We start from the raw sequence: 22,447 nt of genomic DNA, 5'->3' as shown, positions 1-22,447 counted from the left end.
AGAACCCTTTACCAGCCTTTCAGCTGGTGTGGTGTAGGGGCTATGGAATCCGCATTATCTCAACGGCTGCCAAAGGATCCCAGGTTTGAGAAGAATTGAGTTAAAACTGTCAGGACTGCAGCCTCTTGGCTGTAGGTTGGAGCCGGTATTGGCTTCCACTGCCTGCTATTGGCATTCTGAGCCTTTGCCATCTTGTTAAGTCTTATTCCTGGTGAGTCAGAAATAGTTTCAACAGGCAGTGCCCTCAGTGATGAAAAGGCTCTGTGCTCTCCCGCCCTCGGGAATGCAGAGTCCTCCCGGAGATCCTGGGTTCTTGGGGTCTCCTGTGGTCCTCCCTTCCAGCATCTGTGAAGCCGGAAGTAGAGGTGAGCCCCAGCTAGCTGATCTCCTGATTCCTTGGTTTAGTCAGCAGGAACATTTGAAAATAATCAATAAAAATGGAGAAATATTTACAGTTTTATTTATAGTTCGTATTTAACATAGAACTTTGCTCTGATCCATCTCTGACTCCATTGGTTTGCTTTTGTTGCGGGGTGTGAGCGAGATCACACCAGACATGTTTAAGGTTTTATTAAGGAATCTTTATTAACCAAGCTTGGTGATCAAAAGTCCATATGGTAATCCAACCAAACATAATCCAAAGAGGAACAAATGGTCATTATCCTTAAGTCCATCCATTAAGCTGAAGACCTATGTCCCAGCTTCCGCAACAATATAAGAGACATGTAACGGATAACCTGGACACACTTCCAAAGCTGCAGACATTCACCTTTCCCTGGCTTCTCTGCCCACATTCCACTACTGCTAGGCCTCACCCCTCCTGGAACTCCCAGCAGCACATAAACCAGAAATAACATTACTATATCCATTGTCCCATCTAAGCAGTACACAGGGACCATGCTCAGGGGATTACCTGTTCTGGGTCAGCCAAGAGTCGAGGTGTCAGAGTAAAGGAAGCACCTGACCAGAAAGAGAGTGAGAGCCCCCGCTTCATGGGCCTTTTAAAAGGGCTTGTGAGGAGAGTGGTTGAGGCTCACTGGCTACACACCATAACGCTTTTACTTTTCTGCTGTTGGTGCACCCGTTTTCAGAGTAAACCAGCAGGAGCGGAAGCTGTGTTTGTGTGCTTTCCGTTTCTCTCTGCCAGAGTTACTCCACATAGGATACCAGTGTCACAGTGGTTTTATCTGCTGTGCCATAATGCTGGTCTATGTAAAGCTTTAGAAGAAACAAAAACCTCTTGAGTGGTTGTCAGTGTAGTCCCCAGACCAGCTGGTATCAGGCAGCACCTGCAGAGGAGTGCACATTGCCTGGCTGCATCTGCCGACTGACTCAGCAGCCCTGGGTAGGGCCCGGTGGTCCGGAGGGCTTTCCAAGGAGCACAGGCCCTGGGGACCTGTGGGATAGTTGGGTCTTCCTCCCAGCCCTATGCATGGTAACGATGCACATGACTGCGCCAGCTTGGACTTCTTACGTGGCTCCCAGAGACTGAATGCCCCTCAGCTGGGGAAGTACCCCCAGTGCTGAGGGCAGCTGCCAGAAGGAGGTACTAGCTGCTTTGGGGGGGGCCTGTTTGCCATGACACATGTGGGCAGCTTCCCCCTTCCAACCTGGCACCCTGCTCTTAGGTTATTAAAGAGAAAAGAGAGCTGTGGTTTCTGTGGCTTAGTTTTCCTGCGCATGTCCAAGACAGTGGTAGTTACAAAAACCCTGGAGTCCCTCACTTTGTAGATACCAAGTGAGGCTGCACGTTGGAATGATATGTCCAGAGCCACTGGGCTGTGGGTGTGAGGCGAGGACGCCTGCATTGTTCCGAAATGAGAGCATTGTTGGTCTCCACCGCACGACTCCCTGTTGTTGCTGAGTGAGCCAGCCCAGCCTTCACCCCTCACGGTGAGCGTGCCGCTGGGCTGTAAGACACTGTGTGTGTGTGTGAGCACGTTGCGGAAGTTCACGGAGCGTGGGAACTTGGAACCAGGCATGTTCTCTGTGTCCACGTTGGATGCTGTGGGCTGGGTCTCCGAGCAGTGTTGGCAGACAGGCAGCTGCTGGCAGTGTGCAGCCACAGCAGGCTTGTCTGTGAACCAGAGCCAGGCCACAGGGTGCTGCTGGGTATTCCTCTCATAGTATTTTGTTTCCTTCTTTTTTTAGCCTTCTAGGTTTTTAAATTCTGGGGGCAGGTCATGCGGTTAGGAGGAACAGAACAACTCTCTGACTGTTGGAATGGGGATGTAGAAGTTCACCTGGGAGTGTTACATATATAACAGAAATGTGTGTGTATAAGCATATTAGCATGTTAAATATTAACATCTACACACATACAGTGTATGCCTGCCTTTCTTTACCTGCCTCTCCCTCATGTCTATCGTTGCTTTCCCAGGTGTGTTAGCAGAGAGCTGGGTCAGAGTAGCCAGGTCTCGAAGCCTGACATAGGCAGGCAGTAACTCGCTGGGCCACAGCACCAGGCCCCTTACGGGTCCCTGTTTTCGCAGGCAGCCTGTGGGCTCTCCCTGTGATGAGCACCCCTGACTCCATCACTGTTGTAGGCACTGATGTTTTCCCCTCCCTTCTGCTGCTGCTTTCACAGGTTTCTAAGGTAAACGGAGTCACTAGAATGTCATCTCTGGGTGCAGGTGCAACCAGTGCCAAAAAGATGCGCGAAGTCAGACCTTCACCATCCAAAACTGTGAAGTACACTGCCACGGTGACCAAGGGGACTGTTACATACACCAAAGCCAAGAGAGAACTGGTCAAGGAAACCAAACCCAATCACCACAAGCCCAGTTCCACCGTCAACCACACAATCTCAGGGAAAACTGAAAGTAGCAATGCAAAAACCCGCAAACAGGTGCTATCCCTCGGGGGGGCGTCCAAGTCCACCGGGCCTGCCGTCAACGGCCTCAAGGTTAGCGGCAGGTTGAACCCAAAGTCGTGCACTAAGGAGGTGGGGGGGCGGCAGCTGAGGGAGGGACTGCGGAATTCCAAGAGGAGACTGGAAGAGACACAGCAGGTGGAAAGGCCGCAGCAGTCACCCCCCAAGAAAATGAAAGGAGCAGCCAGTCCTGCTGAAGCCCCTGCCAGAAAGGCGGCTGCAGTGGCGGCAGCTTCGGCAGAGAAACCTCTGCTGAATGGACATGTGAAGAAGGAAGTGTCGGAGCGCAGTGAGCGCAACGTGGAGAGGAGCCGGCCCAAGAGGGCCACAGCTGGGAAGAGCACGCCAGGCAGACAAGCACATGGCAAGTCTGACAGCGCCCCCTGTGAAAATCGTTCTACCTCGCAACCGGAGCCCTTGCACAAGCCGCCTGAGCCGCCGGGGAAGCCCGAGAAGGGTGGTGGCAAGGCCGGGTGGGCAGCAATGGACGAGATCCCTGTGCTCAGGCCCTCCGCCAAGGAGTTCCACGACCCACTCGTCTACATTGAGTCAGTGCGTGCTCAGGTGGAGAAGTGCGGGATGTGTCGGGTGATCCCGCCTCCAGACTGGCGGCCTGAGTGCAAGCTAAACGACGAGATGCGGTTTGTCACGCAGATCCAGCACATCCATAAGCTTGGCCGGCGCTGGGGCCCCAACGTGCAGCGACTGGCCTGCATCAAGAAGCACCTCAGGTCTCAGGGCATTGCCATGGACGAGCTGCCGCTCATTGGTAAGGTGGGGTGCCAGCCGCCCTCTCCCTCATGCCCTGCGCTGTGTTCAGTGCTCCTGCCCCTTGCATGTGTCCAGGCTTTCCTGCCCCCCATTCCTGGTCCTGGGTGTTGGTTATATTAAGCTCAGACCTTTGGTGCCATAGACCCCATGCTCTTCAGCATGACTGCTCCTGCTGCCAAGTCTTGAACTGGTGACAGTGAGGAGCGCTTCCGTTGGCTTCTCATCTGCTTGGCCTTCTGTGACAAAGGGATCCCTGCTTGTGACATTTCTTGTCTCACTTCTAAACATGCAAGTCCAGGATCAAAGCATCTGTGGGGCTGATGGTATCTGAGGTTCCCCCATAGCTTGTGGGTGGCCATCTCCCCACTCTGCCGGTGTGTCCTCATTGCAGGATGCCCCTCTGTTTGTGATAGGATCCATCCAACTGTATTAATTCATTTAGCCTTAATTGCCTTCTTACAGATGCTACCTCTGAATACTGTCATATCCTAAGGTCCTGGGGTAGTTTTATAGGAAACCCTGTAACCACCAGAGTCTAAGCTATGTTTTCTTCCTTCTGGTCCATGATTCTCCATCCCTGACATTTTCCTAACCTTGATTTTTTTCTGGACCAGCTGAGCACTTGTCAGGATCACAGCTCAGGGCCATGCTGACAGCATTCTGACTTGTGGCTCCAACACACCATGCTTAGTCCAGGCAGTCATGAAGACCCCAGCCCTTTATGGGGTCCTGAGGCAGCAGCCCCCTGGAGCTGTATGTGTTGTTCCGCTATCCCACCCCTCAGTTCTCGACCTCCGTGATGAACTTGCTGTGTCAGTCCTGGTGTGTGGGGTCTGTCTGGAACAGCTGGCTAAGGTCTCATACCTTCTTCTTGCTGCAGACACTTTAGGGGAAGCAGAGCGTGCCTTTCTTTGAGGGATCCCAAGTTTTCAAAAGTAGGGGAATGCTCAGCCTTTGCTTAAATGTTAAAAATAGGCCAAAACACGTATTCTTGGAAGACAGAACAGGTACTGCCAGACCAGTGGCTGGCTAGCACTCACTGAAGTTGAAGGAGCCCCTGCTGTTAGGGGTGGCCTGTGTCAGATGGTAGTGTAGGATTCTGGCTCTGGGTCCATGTGCACCTGTGCCCCGGGAGCACTCAGGTTGTTGGGTGACCCAGAGCTGGCAAATGAATGACCCTTAGTATTCCTGCCTGCAGATCAAACCAATGGACAGGATAGAGTCTCCCTCCCCGTCAGGTGGGCTTGGTGTCTGTGTGCAGGGGTGAGCCGCATGGTTACACTGGTAGTCGCTGCCAGACCCCTGTGTTCAGAGTAGTTTGCCTTTAATCTTGACTTTTCCCACAGCGTCAGAAGCAACCAGGTGATGTGTGTGTGTCTTTTGTTTGCCACCACCCACGAGTGTCTGTCATTTACGAGATTGCCCCTCCTCAGTCCTGTACCCACAGAGGCCTGGAACAGCACAGGGGGCCAGAGATGGGAATCATTTCCTAGGACCTGCCACCATGGGTGCATCTCCACCACCCGTGCAGGTCTGTGTGCCTCCCTGCCCCCCCAACACACACTCAGGAGTGCTCCCTGCTGGGGGTGCGGCAAAGTGACCTTAGCTCGTTTTTGCAAGTGCTGTAGGGTTTACAGATGTTGCTGGGTTACAGTGTTGCTCTTTACAGGAACCCAGCGGTATGGACTCTTCCGCTTGCTTGGGACTGTTCTGAGATACTTGACATGGTTGCGGGTTTCTTCAAGGCCAGCCCCAGAGGCAGGACAAACTCCACACAGCAAGTCAGAGACCTGTGTGTCCCAGGGTCTTGGACCTTAGGTCCCACTGGTGTTCAATACTGAGCAGCAGTTTCTGCAGTGACATTGTGGTTCCCTGCTCTGTGGCCCACAGACAAATCGATCTGCTCCAAATCAGGCCACAGTCCTCCAACCCCAGCTCTCACTGGCATTTTTTATTACTCTGCCTAAAGTGGTCCAAGCACTCACCTGGGTTGCAGAGGTCTGTCCTGTAGTACTCGGGACCTATGGGCCCCAGCTCACGCCCAGCCATGTTCATGTGGCTCTTAGGGTTCAGTCAGAGCCACACCCACTTTTTGTTTTGTGCATAAGTATATCCTCACCCTCCCCCAATTCTTACTTTTCTTAGATTGTGTTCCTCGCCTAGCATTTTTGGTTGATAGTTCTTTTTTTTTTTTTTTTTTTTAAAGATTTATTATTTTTATTACAAAGTCAGATATGCAGAGAGAGGAGGAGAGACAGAGAGGAAGATCTTCCATCTGATAATTCACTCCCCAAGTGAGCCGCAACGGGCCGATGCGCGCCGATCCGAAGCCGGGAACCAGGAACCTCTTCCGGGTCTCCCACGCGGGTGCAGGGTCCCAAAGCTTTGGGCCATCCTCGACTGCTTTCCCAGGCCACAAGCAGGGAGCTGGATGGGAAGTGGAGCTTCCGGGATTAGAACCGGCTTCCATAAGGGATCCCGGCGTGTTCAAGGCGAGGACCTTAGCCACTAGGCCACGCCGCCGGGCCTTGGTTGATAGTTCTTAAGGAAGGTTTCTCCTCTCCACCCTTACTGGCCATGCAGAGGTTCTTTTCCGGTTCATATGTAGATCGCATTGGTTGGTATGCGTTCACGTTGACTTGGGTTTTGAGGTGCCATTGCACCTTTTGAGATTTGATCAAGGGACGTAGTGCATGCTGTCATGCATCCTTCTGTGATGAGCAGCCCATGTTTCTGAGCAGGTGAAGGAATGGCTCAGACAGAGTCGGGTGCTGCGTGTTCTTGTGTAAGCGTTACCTTTCCCCTGGAAATCCAGTAGGACTGAAAATCAACCTCCTTTGTATGAGGAAAGGAGCCACAAGTGAGGAGGAAGAGTTGAGAATCGATGGTGTGTGCTGCGTGTGGTATGTGAAGGTTTCTGACTTCACAGCTGCTCCAGGTAGTACTGAGACGCAGTGGCCAGCGGGAGGCCGTGCCTAGTCTCCTGGGCCGTGCTGCCCAGCAGGTGAGGCTGGGGTCTCCCAGCGACCCTGGACTCTGAAACTTCTGCTTACTGAGGCACGTTCCCTGACCATCCTGCCTGGTCACTGCATGGAGCCTTGCTGTTCATGTTCTGTCCTGTGGTTAGCGGGGTCCCTGGTACTTGGTCGACATGCAGGACCTGCGTCTGACAGGGAGCTTGTTTGTGCCTGTGCTTCTTATCGTGTCCCCCGTTTCCCTCCCTCCCTGTCCAGGAGGCTGCGAGCTTGACCTGGCCTGCTTTTTCCGGCTGATCAATGAGATGGGTGGCATGCAGCAAGTGACTGACCTCAAAAAGTGGAGTAAACTAGCGGACATGCTGCGTATCCCTAAAACTGCCCAGGACAGACTGGCCAAGCTGCAGGAGGCCTACTGCCAGTACCTGCTCTCCTACGACTCGCTGTCCCCCGAGGAGCACCGGCGGCTGGAGAAGGAGGTGCTGATGGAGAAGGAGATCCTGGAGAAGCGCAAGGGGCCGCTGGAGGGCCACACGGAGAACGAGCAGCACCAATTCCATCCCCTGCCCCGCTTTGAGCCCAAGAACGGGCTCATCCACGGGGTGGCTTCCAGGAATGGTTTCCGCAGCAAGCTCAAGGAGGTGGGCCAGGCCCAGCTCAAGACAGGCCGACGGCGACTCTTTGCTCAGGAAAAGGAAGTGGTCAAGGAGGAGGAGGAGGAGGAGGACAAAGGTGTCCTCAGTGACTTCCACAAGTGCATCTATAAGGTAGTGCCCTCCTGCCTAGAGCCCTGCTTTCTGTCCATGCCGGCCTCTACAGGCTGAGGGGTTCTGGGGCACTGCCATCCCGGCCACAGAAATGGGGAGGGCTAGCTCCTGTGCTGGGGGAAGGCTTCAACGTGTGGGCTCACAGCTGTGGGAAGCCTTAAGACTAGGGAGTGGGGCCTGAGGAGGAGTTGCTGGTTGCTGTGTCACACTGTGGTGGCAGGGCAGGGGGCACCACAGGGCATGCCCACACCTGTGTTAGTTTCACAGAGTCATCTGCGTGGTCAGAATCCTCATAGCCTAAGCACTGTGGGACATGCCAACTCGAGATCTGCCACAACACTTATGTCTTGGTGTGAGTCTTACAGGAGACATTCAAACCCTCACACATGCAGGTGGCCACCTCTGTGAGACAAATGTATCTGCAGTTGGCTAGAGAGCCTAGGAAGTCTGGGGTCCAGGTGCAGGAGTGAGGCATTTAGCCAGCTGTGGCCAGCCCTGCTTCCCCCTGGTGAGTGCTGTGGGAGCTGTGTGGCCATGCTGGACCTTGGCTGTGTGCACATGCCTGGCTCACTGATATCAAACTTAGATGTGTCCCGTTTTCTCTGGCATCCCAAGGTTTGGTTCTGTACCCTCCACTCTGAGCACACTGTGCTATACCCCACACCAACCCTGGTACACTTCAGGCTGCCCTGGTGTGGTCTGGGCTCTAAGACCTCGACTGGATCCTATGACCTCTCAGCTGTGGCTTTCCTGCCTTATTCCTGTTTGGCACAGCCCTTCCACCCAGGCCCCACGCAGCGGTGCCAGATTTTTCTGGTCCGTTTTAAGTGTCCCCATGATCTCGCTGCATAGTGGGGAGAGGCAGGGCAAAAGCAGTGCTCCGAACCTCCCATGGTGTTTTCCAGGGTGGCTGGGTCTCATTGCCACCCTGGCCATCCAGGGGAAGCTGGCTGCTGCAGAAAGCACGGGACATACGTCTCCTGGACACCTGCCTGCAGCGCTCTCTGGGGACCCTCACTCCCTTTGCTGACCAGGGGAGGACGGAAGTGTGCCTGGGGCCAGGGCCTTCACCTCTGCACAGTTGCCAGCCACTGCCTGTCGTGATGGGCCTAGTTGGAACTGTGCCCTCCTCTGAATCCAAGATGCCCAGGGCTTCCTCATTGCAAGCCTTGTCTCTGTTAAGACTTTGGCAATGAAACCTGCAAATTCCATTAATGAGTATGCTTTAAAAAGAAAGAAAAAGGAAAAGTAAAATCACCCAAGAGGCATCTGGCCTGTGTACCGGGTCTGTCCCTTGGCTCTGGTCCCCCCTGCACATTGTCCAGTGCTGTCTCTTGAAGATGGGGCTTGTACAGCCTTGTGGTTGTGGGCCAGAGTTGCCCGTAGCCTGCCCTGGCTCTTTATATGTGGTCTCCCCACTTTCCTGAAACAAGGTGGATGGCCCAGGGACCATAAGGCCTGGAGAAGGTTATCTGCTGTTTCCTGGATATTTGCCTGAGCAGCATCCTCAGTCAGAGCCATCGCTGGGTGGATCCTGCGACCGGAGGACTGACTCGAAGGAGCCGCTGTCCAGTGCCACCACTTTTCCAAAGGAGGCCTGTGCTAGGAGGATGTGTTAGGACAAACAAACACTTTTTAAAAAAAGATTTGTTTATTTCAAAAGCAAAGTTAGACATCTTCACCCCAGTGCCTAGTTACTTCCCAAATGGCTATGCCATGCCAAGCCAAAGCCAAGCCCCTGGAAATTCCATCTGGGTCTTCCATGTGAGTGGTAGGGTCATGTTCCACTGCTTTCCCAGGTATATTAATAGGGAGCTGGAGCAAAAGTGTAACAGCTGGGACTTGAACTCTTGTGGGGGCCACTGGCTGTGCAAGTAACATTTTATCTGCTGTGACTCAAAGCCAGTCCTCTTTTTCTCCTTTTTTCTCTTTTTTTTTAAAGGTTTTTTTTTATTATTTATTATTTTTTTATTAATTATTATGCATTTAATTGACTGGGATGATATCCTTTTTTCTCTTTTTGAAGCATACTCTATTAAGGGAACTTGGCCAGGGGACGCCCAGTGAGGTAGGAGTGGCGCCCCCTGCAGACCCTCTGCCTCTTTGGCTGCTATCACCACCATCCCCGTCGTTCAGGGTAGACGTCATTTCCTCCCCATAACCTGTGTCTGATTTTACTGGCCACAGTGTCGTTGGAGAAAGCGTGGAGTTATGACATTATGAGGCTTGGCCAGAACCCCATCTTAGCCCACCTTGGGAAAGCAGAGCTGAGTGCTGACGTCTCATGGCAGTTAGTTGGCCTGTCCCGAGTGCAGCCTTGCTGTTGGGCCCTGCCCCCGTGCTTCCTCTCTGGGGAGATGTCCCCTGCCCAGCCTCTTCCCTTCCTCTTTCTGGCTCTGGGCATGGAGCCTCTCCCTAGCTCCTGTGCAGTTGCTGGAGAGGGAACTTGGCACCACCCCAGCCCCCAGTGCTGGCTGCATGCCCAGATGTGTGTGTGTTGTGTGCATAGCTCCGTATACAGCTCAGGAACTAGAGTGCTTGCATACTGGTGCTCAGTAAATACCCGTGCTGCCTGGTCAGCAGAGAGGGGGCTGCATGAATCTTGAGAGCAAGACTTGATTCTGTAAGAGGCTGGGGTTTGTACAACAGGTCAAAGCAGGCGCTAGGTCCAGATCCCAAAACTGAAGCAGGCGGCTCTTCTACCACAGCTAGCAGATCAGTGGGTTACCTGCGCCGTAGTCGTGGAGGATATGGTGTGGACAGCCTGGCACTGCAGGCACACCTGGGGAGGGTGGCTTTTGTGGCCAGAGTTGTGATTCAGATCATGGTTGCCCTCCTGTTAGGTTGCCGAGTGTTAGGGTCTCTCAGGGCACAATCATCACCTGTGCAGGGTCTTCTGAGGCCCTGGTTACTAGTTCCAGCCCTTCCCAGCTGCTGTTTCTCTGGGGACTGCATCCTTGACCCTACCCCTTCCCTTGGTCCCACTGAGGAATTCCAACTACAGTGCAAGATGCCTTGTGAACACTGTTCCTTGGCTGTGTGCTTGTACCAGGGCCCTTGAGAGTGTGACCCCGCTGGAGGTGAGCCCTGTGCTCCTGTTTGCTGTGTATCATCCTCTGCTTTGGTTCTTTCTAGGGAAGGTCCGTTTCTCTAACAACGTTTTACCGGACAGCAAGAAATATCATGAACATGTGCTTCAGCAAGGAGCCTGCCCCGGCGGAGATCGAGGTGAGTGGACCTGAGCCCCTGCCGCCCAGGCTGTTGGCACCACCCGAGCCAAGGGGTTTTGTGAACTGAGAGGACGCAGACGCCATGGTTCCTTCTGTGGGTTGGGGGTGGGGAGAGCTGGCAGAGGTGTCACTTGAGTAACCTGGCATTGTCCAAGGCGAAACTGCGCAGTGGTGGCAGCCAGAGTCTCTGGCTTCACTTTCCTGTCCCCAGCCGGGGCCATGGGGTGCTGCATCCAAGAGCTGAGCTCCGGGCAATCGGCCACCAGCTCGGCTGCTTCCGTCTGGGCCTCGAGGGTCTGGCCCCCTGTGGCCATGCTGCCCCCGTGGCCGCAGCTGTTGGTGGCTGTTTAATGGGCTTGCTGGTTGCCATTGCTGTGTCTCTCCCAGCTCCCGCTTTGTGCTGGTGTGAGGTTGGAGGAAAGGGAATGCTCACGTCACTAGGAGCAGTTGGTGGCGAAGTTTGGCTGTGGTGTGAGTCTGTTTAATTTTGTCTCCTGGGCCTTAGCTGGTGAAGGAGCAGGTCAAGTCACCCCTGGGCCCCTGCAGGGACTGTCGCAGCTTTTCCTCAGTGCTAGGCGTCACCTCTTGAGTTCAGTCCTAGTGCTGGCTCATCCAATGTGTGCTTGCAGAGCCGCTGGGCCTGCAGCCATGCTGCTGAGTTCCCGAGAGGGAGACCTGTTCACACATGCATGGATGCTGCCTGTGCGCTGGCACTGTGTGGTACACACTTCCTGGAGTGACTACCAGGGAGCTGGAGGTCTGCCGTGGAGCTCGATCCTGGGTGTTTAGTGTGGGCAATTCTGTGTCTGCCGCTGGCTCTGTCCTGGTCATTTTAGGACGTGTGATTAGCAGTCAGCCTTCATGCTGCACACGTTTCCTGATTTGGCCCAGCCAAGCTGCATGGTGGCTGTGGCTACAGTGCTGGAGTGACTGCTGCCTTGGGTTGCATCCACTCCGATGTCCGCCGAGTCCTGAGTGGGACACACGTAGCCATAAAGACTGGTGATAAGGCATTCGTGTCAGCAGGAAGAGAAGTCAACTGAAAGACAGCTGAGCATTTGAGTGAGAAAAGCAGGTTGTGGCTGTGCAGTGTGTGGCCTGTGGGAGGCTCCTACAGGATGGGTTTGGCATGCAGGAAATGTGGAACTTGTTCTAGCCGTTAGGTAAATATTTAAATACAAAGGGAAGATGTGTTGAAATTCAAATTTCACTCTGACTGCCTGCTTGCATGTGCCCAAAAGGAGGGCCTGTGTTGTGTGGGGTAGCAGGCTGCAGCTGAACTAACCACGGTCCCTTCTGCCACTTCCTCACTGTTCCACTGGAGGGCGCTGTCAGTCACAGCAGATGGGGCAGAGGCAAGATGCGGGCTGCCGCCCAGCCGCCTCAAGCTGGTGCTTTGTTCCTTCTGTTCCAGAAATCCTTCCTGATAGTGAAGTCATCCTCGATGGATGAACATTTGACACCTGCAGCCTGGTCCCTTTGTCAGTGTCATGGTGTCATGCAGTGTGTAGCGGCATTGCTTGTGCCATTTAGGGGTACGCTGAGCCGAGAGTTTCCTGGCTGGGCTCCTGCCGGAGATGCAGGCAGATGACGTCATGCTTCTGCAACAAAGGGGAAAGGTGGATCTAGCAGCAGAGTGTTGTATCAGAGAGCTACACAGCCGCTTCCCTGGGCTTGGGCGTGTTCTTGCCCTTCACCCCAACATTGGTTGGCACAGAGCTCATGAAAGATGCAGAAACGCCTCCTGAGACTGCCAGCGTGTCTCCCAGATCTCCCAGACCCACAGCCAGTCTCGATTGTGATTGGCCTGGGTCACAGTCCGTCTTCCTCCTCCTCACTTCCTGCATGACCATCCGCTGCAGGCTGACCCTCTGTGCAAGCCAGGCTCACAGGTGCGCGCAGGAGTGGACAGTGCATTTGTGTCCAGGTGCCAGGCCTGGGTGCTTACCAGCCTGGAGGGTCGCGATCGTGACAGCAGGAGCAACAGAATAGGATGTCTTCTGCCATTTTCTATCATTGCCTTTTTTTTTTTTTTTAAGATTTATTTATTTTTATTACAAAGTCAGATTTACAGAGAGGAGGAGAGACAGAGAGGAAGGTCTTCCATCTGATAATTCACTCCCCAAGTGAGCCGCAACGGGCCAATGCGCGCCGATCCGAAGCCAGGAGCCAGGAACCTCCTCCGGGTCTCCCACGTGGGTGCAGGGTCCCAAAGCTTTGGGCCGTGCTCGACTGCTTTCCCAGGCCACAAGCAGGGAGCTGGATGGGAAGTGGAGCTCCCGGGATTAGAACCGGTGCCCATATGGGATCCCGGGGTGTTCAAGGCGAGGACTTTAGCCACTAGGCCATGGTGCCGGGCCCTCTATCATTGCTTCTTAATAAGAACAGCCTTTTGTATCAGAGACCTTTCTCTTTACGTATTTACTGGCAGTGCGCCCCCTGATCCATTGTTAAGAGTGTGTTCCGTGGCATTGTGTGCCTTCTCGCTGCTGTGCCACCGTCCCAGTGTGTCTGACCCCCAGACGCCAGCGCCCAGCAGGCCTGCTTTTCTGTCTTGGGATTTCAGTGACTCCAGGTCACTGTGTTACTGTGCTCTGTGCCTGTCCCTTCCCTGAGTGTAACATATTCATGTCTTCTGGGGCATCTCTGTTGCGTGTGTGTCACAGAGGGCTTGGGTGCCCGGTAAGATTCCTGTCTGTGGCTGCTGCTTGAATACTTCAACTAGGTCATGGTAGCATGGACTCCAAAGGCACACTTTTCTGCAGAAAAATGTGAACATTTCTTCCTAAGAGATTTCCGTTTGCTTTCATGAGGCATATTTTCCAGTCTCTCTGGCGTCTCATGTGGCTTTGTTGCTATCTGCGGTCACCCAGGGCTGCCTACCCCTTGATGCCGTGGTGCTGTGAGGGGCAGGGTGGCGCCCCAGAGCTATGGGCTGACCCGCCACTTCTTCCTCCCACAGCAAGAGTACTGGAGGCTGGTAGAAGAGAAGGACTGCCACGTGGCCGTGCACTGTGGCAAGGTGGACACCAACACGCACGGCAGTGGGTTCCCGGTAGGGAAATCCGAGCCGTTCTCAAGGTAACTCCGAGCCCGTGTGCCCTGCCCTGAGGCCTGGGAGGCAGCTTTCCCTGCTGGCAATCACCTCTGGCCTCTTTCTCTTTGTAGGCATGGATGGAACCTCACCGTCCTCCCCAATAACACAGGCTCCATCCTGCGTCACCTCGGTGCTGTGCCTGGTAAGTGTGGAGCACTGTGGGCCACGCCTTCCTTCCTCAGCACAGGGGGCTCAGGGTGGAACGCCCAGTTGGGAAACGGACACCGTGGATGCAAGCTGGGAACAGTGAGCAGGACCGAGCAGCCAGTGGGGGCTCAGCATCCGGCTTAGAACCTTGACATGGCTTCCTTCAGGCACCTCAGGCTCCTGCGGCCGCAGCCTTGCAGTGTGCCTCCCGCACTGCAGGAAATGGCAAAGGCTGTGCAGGCCATATTGGCCCCAAGTGCAGGGCCCTGGGAGGAGCAACTGGAACCGGGACTAAGGACCCATTTCCGATCTGACCCGGAGCCTGTATCCCACAGCACCTTCCTTTACAGGCAGGTCACTTTTCTCCAGCCCTACTCTGGGCCCCTCCCTGTGTGCAGCGCTGGTCCCTGATGGATTGGGCACCTCTTGTCAGCGTGCAGGTGGGTGCGCCAACCCCATGGCATCTATAGTTGCCTTTCTGGGGCATTCTTGCTGCCCCAGGGAAATCGGATGCTCTGCCATTTTGAAGGTTGCTGGATTCTTGGTTTGGTTTTGTTTTTTAAGGATTTTATTTAGTTAGTTGAAAGGCGGTTATAATATGCAAAGAGGGAGAATCAAGAAGATCCTGTTCGTTCGCACAGCAGCATGGGCTGGGCTGCATCTTCACAGGGGCACGGAGCCAAGTACATAGGTTCTCCTTCCGCTGCTGTCCTAGGCACATCAGCAGGGAACTGGATGGGAAGTGGAGCGGCCAGGATGCACACACACAGGCAGCTGCTGAGCTGGTTGCACCATAGCGCTAGTCATGTGGAGCTATGACTGCCCCCTTTGCAATGCTGTTCCCACTGTGTTTTAGGAGTGACTATTCCCTGGCTCAACATTGGCATGGTCTTCTCTACCTCATGCTGGTCTCGAGACCAGAATCACCTTCCGTACATTGACTACTTACACACTGGTGCTGATTGCATTTGGTAAGTATGCCTGGTCCCTGGGCGCCTATGCTTGAAGGCCTCCGGGGTGCGAGAGGGCATGTGGAAAGGGGACGGTAGGCTGTTTCCCAGGGCCTATTGGGATCCCTGCTGAGGGTGACTGGCGTGTTTGGGATTTTGTTACCATTTGACCTGGGGTCTCCTGCCTGGCGTGGAAGTGTTCAGGTTACCACAGAATATTGTCTGGGAGTTGCCTGTTTCGTGCCGACTGGTCAGTTAGTGTCTTTTTGTCATTGCTGCTAATAGTTAACCCATGGTTTTGATTCTGGGATAATGATTTTTGCATTGTTGATTTTTAAGTTTAAGATCAAGCTGTTGTGGAGGCCAAATCCTCAGCTTTCCTGATGAACCCTGGCCGTATCTTGGGATACCTCACCACAACCAGGGCCTACCTCCCCTCAGTGGCCGCACCCCAGGATTTTGGGAGCTGTGGAGGCACATGTGTGTCCTGCAGAAGTGAACCCTTGCATGGCACAGCATGCCTGTGGGTCCCGGCCGGTGGCCTGAACTCTGCTGGATGTGGCTTCTGTTCCAAACTCCACACTGAAGTCACAAATTCCACCATTTTAGCACTTTTGAGAATACATAGCATTTGAAAATACAATGGCACGTTACTGAGTCATGGGAACCAGGCTCTGACCTCCAAGGGAGGGGATCTGACAGACAGCCCAGTATGCTGAGGGTGGGCTGCTGCAGTGTGGGGGTCGAGGGCAGGTGTCGGAGTCGCCATCACTGTTCTCCAGGAACACTGTCTGCAGTTTGGTTTTCACTGTGGGTCCGTAGTGAGGGCAGCCCAGTCTTGTCTGGTTCCTCCCTGTCCTCATGTCCTGCGGCGACCCGGGGGTCAGGGCTGTTAGTACCAGCCTGGTCCAGCCCGGGACTCAGAGCTTCACGTGTGGTCGGTGTGGACAAGAGGGCTCCTTGAGTCGCTCCCGAGTCCTGTGGGTTAAACACCACTGTTGCTGACACTCTGCTTCTCTTTCTCCTCTTCCTGCTAGCTGCCTGAGGCAGCCCTGTGGCCACACCGACTGCCAGGTGGGCTGCACTCCCAGTCCATGGCTTCAGGGGGCTGAGAGGCAGCTTTGAGATGGCGGGCTGTGCCTGGGCTTGGCCCCTTGCCCACCTGGATTGGAGAACTGCAGAGCTCTTGTCCCAGCTCTGGCCCAGCTCCCACCTGGGCAGGCCCTAGCGGTGGGGCCAGGCAACAAGAGGGGGCCCTTCTTGAGCAGGAGGCTGGTGGGGCTGGCCCTCGCGTCTGGTTCAGATTTACAGGGTTTTCTCAGCATCTGGTTTTGGTCGAAAGGCTTTGGCTCACAGTGTGGGTCAGATGTAAGGAGATGATGAGTCTAGATGTTGCGGGCATGGCTGCGGTTTGGCCCCATGTCAGGGAAGGACACGTGTGGGCGTGGTGGGAAGGGCTGGTTCCTGCTGCCAAGCCAGCCCTAGCCCTGGTGCATGGAGCTGGAGCTGTGCTAGGGTGGGGCCTGAGACAACTCTGGAGACCCTGGTGCTGCCTGCCCTGGGGAGCAGCGATGGACCTGCACCTGGAGAGTGACTGTTCGCGTGGGGCCTGTGCCCATGTGCTCCCACCCCAGGTATTGCATTCCTGCTGAAGAGGAGAACAAGCTGGAGGGCGTGGTCCACACCCTGCTGCAAGCCAACGGCACCCCTGGGCTGCAGATGCTGGAGAGCAACGTCATGGTATGTGTGCCCCTCCCCAGGCACCCAGTGCCCAGCCTCGGCCTCCTGCTGGACCTGCCTGCCATGGGCAAAGATGACAACATGAAATGAATCCCTTGTGGCCCTAACGAGCACCAGGAAGAGCTCCCACTGCGTGGCACGCTGGGGTGGCCAAGGCAAGGGCCTTGCATGTCTGTGGAGTGTGCCTTGTGACTGCAGGCCCTGTGCGCCTTCTGGCGAGGGCGAGGGCTCCAGCAGGGAGGAGCAGCCTTCATTCGGCACGCAGGTCAGGCACACCAAGCCCAGGGCCTCTGGCTGTGTGCACTCAGCCGCCTTGGTCCTGTGGCTGCAGTGTTCCAGGCTGCCTGGCACATGGTGGACGACAGGGCGGGAGCGTGGTCCCACCTGACTCCAGAGAGGAGCCCAACAGCTGCCAGCTAGGACATTCTTGGCAGGGTGGGCTTTAGGAAGGGGCTCCTAGTGGTCAGCTGAGCCTGCCTGTCTTATGATCTGTGCCACAGCCTGTGGAGAGCAGGTGCGAGTATGTGGGGACTGTGGGCGTGGGAGGGAGCTCAGCCCGGCCTTGTCCCCCCAGATCTCGCCAGAGGTGCTGTGCAGAGAAGGCATCAAGGTGCACAGGACGGTGCAGCAGAGTGGCCAGTTTGTCGTCTGCTTCCCAGGCTCCTTTGTGTCCAAAGTGTGCTGTGGCTACAGCGTGTCCGAAACGGTGCACTTTGCCACCACTCAGTGGACAAGTATGGGCTTCGAGACTGCCAAGGTAAGCAGGACCAGCAGGCACCCCCGCCTATCTGCGGATGGACATTTGCATTTTGAAATCTGTCTTTGAAGTCCTGAAGTGCTGGCTGGGAGGCTCTTCCAGGAAAGCTCTAGATGTGAGCTGGTGTCAGGAAAGACTGAAGCGTGGCCCTGCCTGCAGGTTCCCAGGAGCAGCTGCCTCAGGGTGAAGGAGTGTAGGTGGCACCAGGTTCCTGCCAGCACTCCTACAGGAGGGGCTGTGCCTTGGCTTGGTCGCTGCTCTCTCCCTTTAGGCAGTCGGTCGCTGCCTGTCACCGTTCGTGCGGACAGCTGTGTGCTGGCCTGATGGGATGTGATTGCTCTCTTAGGAAATGAAGCGTCGCCACATAGCCAAGCCATTCTCCATGGAGAAGCTGCTCTACCAGATCGCACAAGCAGAAGCCAAGAAGGAAAACGGCCCCACTCTGAGCACCATCTCGGCCCTCCTGGACGAGCTCAGGTGAGGATCGGCTGGCTGGGGGGAAGGGGGGTGGGCCAGCCTCTCTGCCGGGGGTGCTGGCTTAGCTCCACGGTGGGCTTTGCTGATTTAGCTGCGCTTTGCCCAGGCAAGCCATGAGGGGTTTAATGGGGACCCCAGTGATGGGGAGTGGTGTGGGAATCAACCCAGAAGGCCTGGCTCCAGGTACTCTTTGTCACCCCATTTGTCGGGTGTGCATTTGGGCTTGAGTGTTGAGAAGGAGAGGCACCCCAAGTTCACTGGTTAGTATGGCCTCCCGGGGCTGTGAGCATCACCACTTCTCTGCCTCCCCAGGGGAGCTGCCAACAGGCAACCCCTGGATTCCTGGTGTTTGGGAGGTTTGGATGATGAAACCCAGGCTTGTTACTTCCATCCTGGGCACTATCCACAGGCTGACCTGTCTGCTCTGGGCTGGGAGGTGTGTTCATCTGCTGGGACCACTGGCAGAATCCTGCCTGAGGGATGTGGGCCCAGCTGGGCTCCCGACCCTGTAGCTGTTAGTGGCGGAGGGTACTATGGCCCAATGGCTGCACAGAGGGTCCCGGCAGGCTGTGGCAGCTGCAGGCAGGTCCTTGGCAGAGCTTGCTGAGCACCGGCCTGTGCTTGTCATGCAGGGACACGGAGCTGCGGCAGCGCAGGCAGCTGTTTGAGGCGGGCCTCCACTCATCCGCGCGCTACGGCAGCCATGACGGCAACAGTGCCGTCCCAGATGGCAAGAAAAAGCCTCGAAAATGGTTGCAGCTGGAGACGTCGGAGCGGCGCTGCCAGATCTGCCAGCACCTGTGCTACCTCTCCATGGTGAGGCCTCGGCGCGGCTGCTGTCCATCTCGGGGGCCCCCGTACTCTGCTCCTTGCTTCTTCCTGGGAGGGAGGCCCACCAGCCTCAGGTTGCAGCTTCTGTTCAGCTGCGTGACCCCTCGGCCCCTGAGCATATGGCATACTTGGGCGAAACTGCGCCAGCCCGCCATTGCAGCCCCTCTTGGTTCAGGTGGGCTTTTCCTGTCTTTGTAGCCGCTTGTTTCGGGCTCCAACTCTGCAACCCCGTTTACCATGATGGTCAGCTTCTCTCCCTTTCCTGCTGGCCTCCCTCACCCCCGGTGGAGCTTGTTGGGACCAGTGCAGCTCCTTGTGGCCACCTGCCCAACCAGCCTGGGACAGGTTGCACTCTGGCAGCCACCCTGCCAAAGCTCTGAGCCCTGGACTCACAGGAGCACCCCACAGCCAGGCAGCTTGGACCTCTAGGCCGCTTCCCTTTGGCTGCCTGGTATGAAGTGAAACTGGCCACCTCCCTCTGACAAGGAGAAGCTTGGTGCTGTCTTGTTTTCTCATGAGTCAAAGTGCCAGGAACTCAGGGTGGTGCTGCGTGCCCCTTCCGTCCGTGCTGGATGTCTGGGTCCTGCCTGCCCACATCCCCCAAACTCCCCAGGGGCCCTGTGGGGCTGACCTCAGCCACTCCCAGTGGAGGCCCAGACGTTACAGCAGAGGGGACGGTCAGGGTTGCTGGTCAGGTTGGGGTTTTCTGCGCGCCCAGGCCTCCCTGGCAGCCGTGTGGGCACCCGTGACCTGTGCTGTCCTGCCCGCCCGTGCAGGTGGTCCAGGAGAACGAGAACGTCGTCTTCTGCCTTGAATGTGCCCTGCGCCACGTGGAGAAGCAGAAGTCGTGTCGGGGCCTGAAGCTCATGTACCGCTACGACGAGGTGTGTCCAGGCAGCAGGAGGGCGGGACGTGGGCGGCCAGGCCTGGTGTGCTGGTGGAGTCACATGCTAGTGCATGGGGCTCTGTCCTGCGACGAGGGCCTCCGGCGTGTGTCTGCCCTGCAGCCGCAGTCTGTCCAAGAGGCTCACCCTGGACCCTCCTGCTACCCTGTCCTGCTGCCCCAGCACTGTGCTGTTGACCGCTGAGCCCTCAGCCAGAGGAGCCTGTGAACTGTGTACATCCCTTGGGGACAAGATTAGCCCCCTTGGGCCCTGCCCACTGGGCTGGACCTCTGACTAAAGTGTCTGCATGGTCTGGGAGCTCACTTAGGAAGCTGCTGACCGTGGCCAGTGCAGGCCTGCTCAGTGGGCAGCCATGTAGGGCAGACAGGAGCTGCTGAGGCTGCTGCAGGGCCCCGAAGCCAGGGTCTCCAGGAGAGGCCAGGCAGTGCCTCGGGGCCTTCCCTGGCTGCAGCTCCGCAGCTGGTGCTCAGGCTGGTGGGCTCTGTGTGGCGGCCCTTTCAGCCCCATGGGAAGGTCCCTGCTGTCTGGTACGCCCCTCCCAGGAGCACCTATGTCCTCTGCCTCCACATGGGAGCCCTTTAAAGTAGGGGCAGTGCTTCCCATTTGTGGTCGCATTCTCAGGGATCTTTTCCTAGGGCACAGGCTCTACCAGCTCTCCGGACCAGCCCGTGGGGCCACCTAGGGCCCTGACCTGGCAGCTGGCTCCTCCAGCTCTGCCCTTTAGGGAGCCCATTCCCTTTCTGGACTGCGAACTTGGTCCTTTGTTGGCCACAGCCACCTCCCTGCCAGGCACCAGGGCCTGTTAGACAGTGACAGTGGTGGCGGTGTGCTCCCTTCTGGTCATCCACTTGTAGGCCACCCAGCAGGCCAGGCCCTCGGGGCGCTGCGCTCACAGAGGCTCCAGCAGGGCGCTGGCTGGCCTGGTGGGCAGTGCAGGGGTAGTTAACCTTGGTGTGAAGAAGCAGGAAAACACATCTCTGTGTACTCTTTGAAGATGCCTTGTGGAAGCCACCAGCTGGACAAGCTTGGAGTGCCTGTTCAGGGAGTGGATGGGTGACAGGATGGTCCAGGCTTCTGGACATTCAGGGTGGCAGAGCAGAGCCAGGCAACCTCTGCAGGAGGCAAGGCTGCCCCTGGCTGGGCCCCTCCCGCTTAGGGGCCTTGTCATCACCAAGAGTCGGGGTGTGTCTGGGCCTGTCACAGCCTCCAGCGACCTGCCGGTTGGGGTGCACTCCGCAGGCAGTCCTGGAGCCATGGGTTGACTCCATCTTGCTTTCTGCCCCACACAGGAGCAGATCATCAGCCTCGTCAACCAGATCTGTGGCAAAGTGTCTGGGAAGCACGGCAGCGTGGAGAACTGTCTCGGCAAGCCCACACCAAAAAGAGGCCCCCGCAAGAGAGCGACCGTGGCCGTGCCGCCCTCCCGCCTGGCGGCCTGCAGCTCATCCACAAGTGCTGCGGGGGCATCATGAGGATGCCAACACCATGCCCGATTTCTACAGATTTTTTGTAATTATTATATTCTAGTTTGGAGTACTTGCTGTAGGATACAAGCTGTCTTTGCACTAGCTCTAAAGAAGATTTTCTTCTGGTTTTAGAGAACTAATTTTGTTTTAGCATTAAACTGTTGAACCATTGTTTTTGTACTTAGAATACCTAGACACTGCAGTCCAGTTTGGAAGCTGCCGTATACTCACTGTTTTAAACCCTTTGGGGCTGTATTAATTTGTATCGCCCCTGTGGCTGGCAAAAGCCTTTTTTGTTTTGTTTTGTTTTTTGTTTTTGTTTTGTTTTGTTTTTTGTAACTGTTGGGGGGAAAAAAGGCTTTTTAACCCGTTTTTGAGAGGGTGAAGTTTGGAGAACAAATTTTAAAACCATCAGTCATGTGAGCAGATTTTTCTAGATTGGAAAAGGGATAGGACACACACACACACACACACACACAGAAAACTTGAAGAGGAACGGCTTTGCTTCGGCTGTCTGTCCTTCTGTCACGTGCGAGCTGAGTCTATTCTGGAAGCCGGAGGAACCTGTCAGTGTGCTCTGGCAGGTGGCAGCTGGAGGCGGACTCTGTCCTGGCCACGCGCGCAGTGAGGAGACTGGCCTGACTCGGTTCTCTCACCAGCACAGCACTATGCATCTGTCTGAGGAAGGAGGGGCGTGAGGGAGACCTGTGCCTGATTTCATTAGGAAATCCATTCTGTTATTTTTGGTGCTGTTGGCTCCTTTATCAGAAACCCTTCAACAATAGCATCCCTACAGAGGGGAAAACACACACACACACACACACACACACACACACACAAGGAAAACCAAGTGGTGGAAGCCGGAGCGCTTCTGCGTCTCTGCGTCACCGACGTGCAATCTGACATTCCATCCGTCTGCCTGCTCCCCGTGTGCACCTGACCGTCAGCATTAACCCTCTCCGGTCCTTCCCTCCGTGATCACTCTTAGAGCCACTAGGTCTGCAGTTCTTTCTGAATGTGAAAATGCATTTGTGCTCATCTTGTCTATTTTTCTCTTCATGTTGTAACAAAAAGGAAAAAAAAAGTAGAAAAAAAAGAATCCCATCCCTTTTGTACATACGCCTGTAAATTGTTTTAAATACTTGAGCCTTTTCTCAGCGGGGGCGGGGCGGGGGGAAAGACGAGATGAAGAAAAGCCTTACACTTCAGTTTCTTCATCGCTGCGTTGGATGCTTACAGGGTTTTTCTTGTAACGTTGATAAGTGCTGCTTACATCACTGAACAACAACAGAACAATAATGGAGTAGCTGTTGCCCGTCTCCGGTTGTGTGTACAGTATGTGTGGAATAAAAAAGGGAAACTGTTTTCACAAGCTGTTCTTTGTTTCATAATTGGATTCATCGATCCCGTAGCTACCCATATTGCACTGAGCTTGCCAGTGGTGACTGCCAGGAACGTTCTC

The 22,447-nt window shown here is 55.4% G+C and overlaps 1 protein-coding gene across 5 annotated transcripts in view; it reads left to right on the top strand.

The window, feature by feature from the left end:
• JARID2 (jumonji and AT-rich interaction domain containing 2) overlaps positions 1 to 21,790 on the top strand; it is a 223,002-nt gene extending 201,212 nt beyond the window's left edge. For all 5 annotated transcript variants that reach the window (XM_058667827.1, XM_058667835.1, XM_058667817.1 and 2 more), the window contains 12 exons: positions 2,588 to 3,641; positions 6,877 to 7,385; positions 10,521 to 10,613; positions 13,578 to 13,696; positions 13,784 to 13,854; positions 14,716 to 14,830; positions 16,444 to 16,549; positions 17,124 to 17,306; positions 17,653 to 17,783; positions 18,416 to 18,599; positions 19,391 to 19,498; positions 20,809 to 21,790. In XM_058667827.1, coding sequence (XP_058523810.1) covers positions 2,588 to 3,641; positions 6,877 to 7,385; positions 10,521 to 10,613; positions 13,578 to 13,696; positions 13,784 to 13,854; positions 14,716 to 14,830; positions 16,444 to 16,549; positions 17,124 to 17,306; positions 17,653 to 17,783; positions 18,416 to 18,599; positions 19,391 to 19,498; positions 20,809 to 20,991 — 2,856 coding nt within the window. In that variant the 3' untranslated portion in view covers positions 20,992 to 21,790. The remainder of the gene's footprint in view (positions 1 to 2,587; positions 3,642 to 6,876; positions 7,386 to 10,520; positions 10,614 to 13,577; positions 13,697 to 13,783; positions 13,855 to 14,715; positions 14,831 to 16,443; positions 16,550 to 17,123; positions 17,307 to 17,652; positions 17,784 to 18,415; positions 18,600 to 19,390; positions 19,499 to 20,808) is intronic.
• The last annotated feature ends 657 nt before the right edge of the window (positions 21,791 to 22,447 follow it).

This window comes from Ochotona princeps, chromosome 1 (assembly GCF_030435755.1).
Source record: "Ochotona princeps isolate mOchPri1 chromosome 1, mOchPri1.hap1, whole genome shotgun sequence".
Taxonomy (NCBI): Eukaryota; Metazoa; Chordata; class Mammalia; order Lagomorpha; family Ochotonidae; genus Ochotona; species Ochotona princeps.
This window is presented reverse-complemented; position numbering and strand designations above follow the sequence as displayed.